Source organism: Rhamphochromis sp. 'chilingali', assembly GCF_963969265.1.
Source record: "Rhamphochromis sp. 'chilingali' genome assembly, chromosome: 1".
In the NCBI taxonomy this organism is placed as follows: Eukaryota; Metazoa; Chordata; class Actinopteri; order Cichliformes; family Cichlidae; genus Rhamphochromis; species Rhamphochromis sp. 'chilingali'.
This window is the reverse complement of record NC_137929.1, coordinates 62,321-69,997: the sequence shown is the minus strand read 5'-3', so window position 1 is coordinate 69,997 and position 7,677 is coordinate 62,321. Positions and strand designations below refer to the sequence as shown.

Sequence of the window (7,677 nt, the reverse complement as noted above, 5' to 3'; positions counted from 1 at the left end):
CTGAACCTAAAGTATACGTAGAAAGATTTCAACATGTGAGCAGTTTTTAATGTTTTTATCACATATAAATGTCACAGCAGTGGGTCCTGGCCCAATGCTTTGTGTTTTTGGTTTTCTTTGACTCTTGTTTTTCTTGGTTTTTGTTCTTCTTATTTATCAGGCTCTCAGTAATCTTAGTTCTCCCTCCCTCAGTGTTCATTTCAGCCTGTGTTTAGTTTCTGTTCCCGTGTCCCACGTTTCATGTCGAGTCAGCCCTGTCTCTCTGTTTCCTGTGTCTCCCCAGTCAGCCCCGCCTCCCTCGGGCACTCATGTGTGATACAGAGTAATAAACCTGACTACATTTGCTACACTCTCTTTATTACCTGTTACTTTAAAATTCATACACTAATTATGTCTGCCCATCTCTCTAATGTGAAGGTCAAAGGTCAACATCCCAGTGACATAAGAATAATCCCAAAGGGGCAAAGGCAGCGGTTAATTTAGCACATTTAGCATTAAGGGTACAGCAAGGATATACTTTTACTTATTGTGGCAGGGGTGTGGTCTCTGGCCTGCTGCAGTGGAGGCTGGTGGCGGGACGTTGGACGGCACAGGTGAGGGTGATGGAGCTCATGACTCTCCCCTTTATAGTGACGGAGGAGACTGGCGTGGGGGAAGCGTGTAGTGGAGGAAGCCGAGGAGAGAGCTGGTTTCTGGCTACAAAGACGGCGTCAAACCAGAAAAGATTGCTCGTGGTCAAATAATGTGTCAATCACCTGTGAATCAAACTGTGTGTGGCTCAGTTCATGTCACAGTGTTGTTTAGTATATCTTCACTTGTCTCACTCTCCTTCTGTTCTGTCCATCAGGACGATCCTCAGCGCTTACACAGATCCTCCATCGATGTTTTGGATCCAATCAGTGATCAGTTCTACGAGGAGGCCTGGATGTTCACCAGCGCTCGCTACACCTCCATCTACCAGAAGGTGAGTGTACTCCTTTGTACTCAGATTAACATTTTACTTCTTAAAATACATTTTCATATATGAGCTTTCTATTATTTCATGGCCATTTAATCAATATTAAAATTACAAGCATATCAACAAAGGTGAAGCTGGTTTTTTCCACTTGCTGTCACACAGTCATGGAGGAATACAATAAATACATAATCAGTCATAGATCCTGAACAATGACATTAAAAGAAAGTCTGTGGCTCTAAAAACTAAACAGTATAAAGACATGCTCCAAGCTGCTGTTTCTCTCCTACTCCTCTAGGTTTTCCACTGTCGGCCATCCAGCGATGCTGGAGGGCTACCTGGCCAATGGTGGCCTACACAAAGAGGTCCCAGCTCGGAGGAGCTGAAGAAGATCCTTGCCTTCCTCGTCAGTTTCCTCTTCAGTTCCTATCCCAACAAAACCTTCTTGCACCTATTAGCTCCAAAGAGGCTATGGTGCCCGTGGAGGTCTGGACCTGAGGCCTGTGCTCATCACGTGGATAGAAAACACTCTGACACCATTCTGGAGGTCTGATGGGACTCTGACCAAAACACAGATGAAATAAAACTTGTGGCTGGAGCTTTTAAAATGACTTTTTCACCTCATAGATTAATGCTCATGATTGCATGTTAGCAAGACAGCATCTCCCCAAGGTGAAACTCTCAGGAGACATTTACTCTTAAACTGTAATCTGGTTGAGACTACTTGAGGAGATCTTAGTAGCGAGTATGTGGATTTAGTCTCTTCACCAACAGCAGACAGACCCATGCCAAGAAAGCAGACATGTTCTCAAAGAAAGCCGAGAGCAGAGATTGGAAAAAGCTAAAAAGAAAAAGCTGCAGCTTCAGACGACTATCTGCCTGTAAGGCTGAAAAAGTCCAGTTACGCTCTATTTTGGAAAAGCTCCCAGTTTTGGTAACCTGGACTTTTATTTCCCCTCTTCTGCTACAGATGTTGACTGTGACCTCAGAGGCCAACTGGACCACACAGCTGCAGCAGGAGTGAGGGAGAGGAGTCTTCATCCAGCTTCAAAGAAAACATCCAGGTAAAGTGACGTGGATCAGCGGATAAAGCCGTCTCCACTTTCAAAGGAGATCCTCTGAGAGAGAGACTCTCTGAGCCATTTTAGCCTCAAATTATAGGACTTTATAGTACAGCAACACTTTTAAAGGACAAAAATAACATAAACTGTGACTGTAATACAAACAAAGTATTGCATGTGTTTTTAAAAGTGTTCCTCCGATGGGCAGGATATCACTATTAGACTGTCCCACCAGCCAACTTCAACAAGAGACCACAGCAGCATTCAGTGATCAGCACAGATGTTCCTCTAACACTCAGCATCTGATCCCTGTTGGTCTGTGTGCTTCTGCTTTTGCTCAGTTAGAAACCCTGCAGCAACCCGACCCAAAACTGTGTCTTCTTGTTGGCCTCAACGTTGAAGTGTCAAACGTCCAACATCTGGAAAGGAAACCACGCCAGTGTACTGTGATGTTTCACCAACATGTGGCAGACGCTGGTCCTGCCTTTCATGCTGACATCAGCAGAGAGCCCCGCCTACCTCAAAGCCTCCCCTGTCATGTATTGATCAGGATGATTATGAAGATGAGCGAGTGCAAATAAGACTGTAAAAGTCCACGAGCAGAATGTTTGGATGCTTTCTAATGATTCATGAATATCATGAGAGTGTTTGAGTGTTTTGTCTTTTCTTTGCTGACGTTTGTTACTAACAAAGACAATTTACGCTCTGTGTGTGTTTTCATCCTTACCAGCCGCACTCTAACTGCAATGAAGGAAACAAACTGTAGAAATGGTCGACTCAGTGACTTCATAAAATATTGAAGTGGTTCAGGTAGAGCCAGTTTTTAAATGACCATGAACACTGACCGTATTGTATCTGTACAGCATGTTTCTCTATTAGACAGATTTGTAACAGAGGCCTTGCTCTCAGTAAGTTTGAAATCCTTGTCTGATTTATTTTGTAATCTCTGATCTTTGTGTATCCTGCTCAGTTTGCATGCTGCCTGTAGGAGTTTCTGTCTTTGTATTTGAAGAGAATTCATTGAATATACTCAGCTGCTTCCCTTTGGTGCCTCACACATCACTGAAGTTTTTCAGTGTCCAGTTATTTGTTTTTAATAGCTGTTTGAATTCTCTGTATGTTTGACCCTGTAGACTGTTTAATGGACTGCTCGTCTTCCTGTTTGTAACCACTGCCTGTTTAGGACTAAAGATTTGGATTTTTGACTTTAACACAGCCTCTGCGTGTCGTCCCTTTGTGTCCTCGTCCTCTGTGAATGTGTCACAGATGTTTCCATGATAATAACACAGCTTTCCCACAGTGGCTTGCAGCAGCATTTATTCACAGCACATTTGAGAAAGGTTCAGATTAACTCGATGAGTTTATATTCAGAATGATTCTGACAGTGGGCCACTGTGAATTGTGATCTTTCATCAGGTCAGTGTTTAAGTTCAGTATTTCAAAGCAGGAGCTATGAACAGTCATCATGTTGGCATTAGAATTATTATTATTAATCATTATTAATAATGTCGTTACTCATGTATAACCTTGATTAGTATACATGAATTTTATCAATAGTAAAAATAATGAATAATTCATGTATAACTTTGATTGTGTTTTGTATATTAATTATATTTAAATAGAGATGTTGACCCTGTCTCTACAGTAGCATCAGTGTAACATACATTATTGGTCCAAGCTGTCATAAATGGGGAGCCTGATCCTTTATTATGAAAACATGACGAGTATTTTTCTTGTCAGTTGGGAAGAAGTTGGTCTTTTTTTCCTTCTTTTTGCTCAGTTTGTCTTTTCTTTGATAACTGAAACTCTGATCAAACCTACTCATGTTTATAGCATGTAAAAGCAACTGACAGTCCGTGGCATTGTTGTTTGTAGAGGTGCAGTGTAGTGGGAGCATAGATCAAAAGAAAACAGTAACATTTATGTAATAAAACATCTGAATGAAAATGAACAGGCCCTTTATGAACTTCAAAGGGATCTGAAAACAACACTTTTTAAAAGAGTATCTTGGGGTGTAGGTGGTCAAAATAGAAAACTGAGCTGAGACTTTAAGTTCAATCCATCCATTCGTTTTTACTTAGGAGGAAGAAATGTCAGGCTGGTGCAGGCTGGTTAGGTGCATGTGGTTATCTTTACCTAAATGAGTTCACTTTGTGGCTGCCAGGTTGGGCAGAAGTACCTGTCCCCTGTTAGGCTTAGTTAGGCTGTTCTCTTCTAATCAGACAAATAAGGCGATGACTTTCTGTGAACAGTATTTCTTATAACTCAGCAGTATAATGCATCATAAAACAATATCATTTATTCACAATAAATCAGCACTCTAATGCAAATCAGTTTAATAAATGCAATAGTTATCAGCTTCTTCTAATTCAGGAGAATAATGCAAACTAAAACTACATAATAATTCACAATCTTTAATTAGGGGTCTAACATGGCATAAGGTAATATTGTAATCCCACAACGGAGATATTTTTCCAAACTGCACGTGTGGACGGGATTAAAAACAAAGAAACAAAAACGGAAACTCTGTGTTTTCAAAAACACCCGTGTGGATGTAGCCAAAGAGGCGGAGCTCCTCTCTTCCATGAGGCTCCTCCAGACTCCGTCCTGCCAAAGTCTGATGGCATTTAAAGAGCTTAACATTAGGACTGTCTGGGGAAGGGAGTGAAAATATTCTACATCTGAAGTCCATGTCAGTGCTGACCACATGCACAGCAGCACTTTGGTTGGCTTCTGTGCCGCCGTCTTATTCTGCGAATATGCAGGAGACTTCCAGAGCCTCAGAGTCTGAAAGAGAATTTGATGTTTGCTCTGAGGACAAGTTTGAAGTGCAGCAATGGAGCAACGTAAAAGTCCTTCAAACAGCACTGCAGAGTTATTGTACACAGCAAATCCAGCATGTCCAAATTAACACTGTCGGATTTGATTTCAACACTATTAAAGTGTCTATATGGGTCCACACCAGAGAGTGTTAATTTAACTCCTTTTGGAGAGTTGGTACGTTAACTCTGATTTAGTGTTAAACACCAAATCTGTCTGGAGTTGATAATTTAACACTTGGTGTTAAGAGTTTATATATTAACTCTCAAAGAGTATTTTAGTTTAACTACGTAAGAGTTATCTTCTAATTCATCTAAAAAGCGGTAATTTTACTGTTCTGAACTTATAGAAATTTCTTTTGGAAATAAACATTTACTAAAAAGACGCAATGGTTTTTGAAAAACATTTATTCTGAACTGTGCACCACAATTTCAAAACATTTTCTGAAAGATGTAACAGTATACATGTTCTCACTTTCATTAGAATTTTGTTTATCAAAAGGTCTGACATGGTAAATGCAAATAACAGCATCTCATCACTTATTTCTTCAATACAATATGCATGTCCTTCATTCATCCCTTTGTGGAACTTCAACGCACTTCTGCTCTCCCCCATATTCCATCTTCACAAGCATATCCTGTGCGGAGATTGAATAAAAATTAGTTGACACTAATTAATGGCACAAATAATCCAGTAAACAATTGCAGCACAGTAAAAAAAAAAAGGAATCCTCTTTGAGCCATTACTTGTGTAAAGTATTTTCCCAAAAGACAAAGACACAGGCAACAGGTAATACTGAACTAAATGTAAAACCTCAACCTTTTTCATTTTTACCTAAACCGTGTGCACAAAACTCTGGAGGGATCTATGCTAACGTAGAATCCAGTCAGGACGCCTGCTACTGCTGTTTGCTCGTGTTTTTTATGGGCGATCGTTTTCAGGCTTCAAGCAGCACCATTATACCAACATTTCACATTCTAGACATTGTTTTAGGTGTATTTGACCAAAAGTTTGACTGGAAATTCACATGCAAGCTTTTTTCAAGGCTGTGGTATTTGCCCGCAGACAATACCTTTCAGCTAGCTAAAACAGAATATTATGCTATCAGCGAGCAACATGGCTAATGCCTTTCACACAGCTTTGTCTCAACTCCAAAGAGCCACAGAAGTAAAAGCTCATAATAATAATTGAAACAATCTTTGAAAAAATGACTTACCAAGCATGGCAAACAACTCAAATATGTAGAGCAAAATGTTCTGAAACGGCTTCACTTCAGCTTCGATTGGAGCCGTGCTGGGGGCGGAGTCTGTGAATTTACTCTGTTGGTGTCATAGCCCCTGTAGGAGTTCAGAGTTAAGAGGTCAAGAGTTAATGTTTCCATTGTAACACCTCCAGATTTGACAGAGAAACAATCATTTTTAACACTCGATTTTAACTACTATCATTTTACACCTCAGAGTTACATTAAAAGAATGTGACTCTACTTAGAGTAAAATTAACTCTACTTTTGCAAGGAGACTATTAACACCAAAAAATTTAACACTTTTGAATTTGCTGTGTAGGGATGTTTTCATTTGATTTGATGGTACTTCAGTGGTGACCTGTCCTGGGTGTACCCCGCCTCTCGCCCTGTGGTGGGTGGGGTCGACTCCTCTCTGACTCTGGTTGGATGATAAAGGGATAATAAAAGAAATTAAAAATGCGCAGTAAGAGTAACGTATAGTTGCTCTGACTTTATATCTCCATGATATCAGCTGTTTGTGAGGCTGCAGCACATGAAAAATGAACTCTGCGTGTGTTTTTGTATTGAAGTACCCGTCAGATTTAGTTAGTCGTTGACTCTGTTCCGGATCCTTCTGGTCCTCGTTAAACCCGGGGTCAGTGTTTTCATTGTACTGCACTTGGTTGTGTTGAGCTACAGTTGAGATTTTTATGCAGGCACTGACAGAGATCCTCATCATGATTCAAAACTTAACAGGTTATTATCTCCACTTATTGACTCCAACTTGTGAAGAAAATAACACAAAACTATCATCGACTTCATATTTGGGTGGCAGAAACAGACTTCCACAGTCAGGTCGTGCAGTCTGCAGAAAACTGGAAACACTCATCTTTGGCAAATCATTTTCCAAACTATAAAACAATAGAGACATAAAACTGTGGGCTCATGTTGCTGTCCACGCATTTTATTACAATAAATCTGGCTGGGCCATCTCTCCTTTCAAGTACAGCGACGACTGATAACTCCATTAACTTTTCCCTTATTATAACAGCCAGATCTCCCAGCGATACGACTGTAATCTCATTGAATACAGAATAAAAAGTATTATTTGGGTCACATTGCAGCAATAGTTCTGAATTTGACACATAGTCAGTAGTTTCAAAGAAAATGTAACCTGCGTGACCTCAAATGAAACTTCACGAGCTTTCGTGTTGATCGCTTTGAGAGACGGGGCCGGTCTGGGATCCTTTTGTGTGGTTTCAGCTCGTTTGCACAGACACATTTGATTGTTTGATCCTGTTTCCACTGTTGAGATCCTGATGAAATTTTCTTCATAATGACCCGGCAGAGTCATTATGAAGCAAATTAGCTCGGCAATAGGAAGTTGAATTTTTCTTTCAGGGTTCAAACAGAAAACCACAAACACATTTAGACTGAGCTCAAACCAACAGAGGGCTTTGGTGAAGATGAAAAGATTTTCAAGCACCCGAGCACACCGTGTGAGTCTTTACAAAAATCAAAAGCAACCCTCTTGACCCTGGAGGTCCCTCAGTCCTCTAAAACAAAACCACGTTAATCACATTGTATTTCATGACAAGCTGTCAGAGGCATTAAAACCA

At 40.4% G+C, this 7,677-nt stretch overlaps 1 protein-coding gene across 3 annotated transcripts; it reads left to right on the top strand.

Moving 5' to 3' along the window:
* The first annotated feature begins 337 nt into the window (after window positions 1-337).
* Window positions 338-2,909, top strand: LOC308398928 (phospholipase D1-like). Of its 3 annotated transcripts, none has more exons than XM_080885822.1 (4): window positions 338-964; window positions 1,254-1,502; window positions 1,926-2,019; window positions 2,362-2,909. In XM_080885822.1, exons 1-3 carry the CDS (start codon window positions 743-745, stop codon window positions 1,977-1,979), a joined length of 525 nt encoding a protein of 174 aa, XP_080741948.1. In that variant the 5' UTR covers window positions 338-742; the 3' UTR covers window positions 1,980-2,019; window positions 2,362-2,909. The 3 variants fall into 3 exon arrangements, 2 of the variants coding, with proteins under 2 accessions (XP_080741948.1, XP_080741947.1); XM_080885821.1 differs by having other exon boundaries at window positions 348-964; window positions 2,358-2,899; XR_013972037.1 differs by lacking the exon at window positions 1,254-1,502 and having other exon boundaries at window positions 648-964; window positions 2,358-2,885.
* The last annotated feature ends 4,768 nt before the right edge of the window (window positions 2,910-7,677 follow it).

Bases quoted from the DNA above. Each gene is read 5' to 3' on its own strand.
- LOC308398928 (XM_080885822.1), top strand. From the start codon at position 743: ATGTGTCAATCACCTGTGAATCAAACTGTGTGTGGCTCAGTTCATGTC. The intron at 965-1,253 runs GTGAGTGTACTC...CTACTCCTCTAG, and splicing joins ACACCTCCATCTACCAGAAG to GTTTTCCACTGTCGGCCATC. The intron at 1,503-1,925 runs GTCTGATGGGAC...CTTCTGCTACAG, and splicing joins ACTCTGACACCATTCTGGAG to ATGTTGACTGTGACCTCAGA.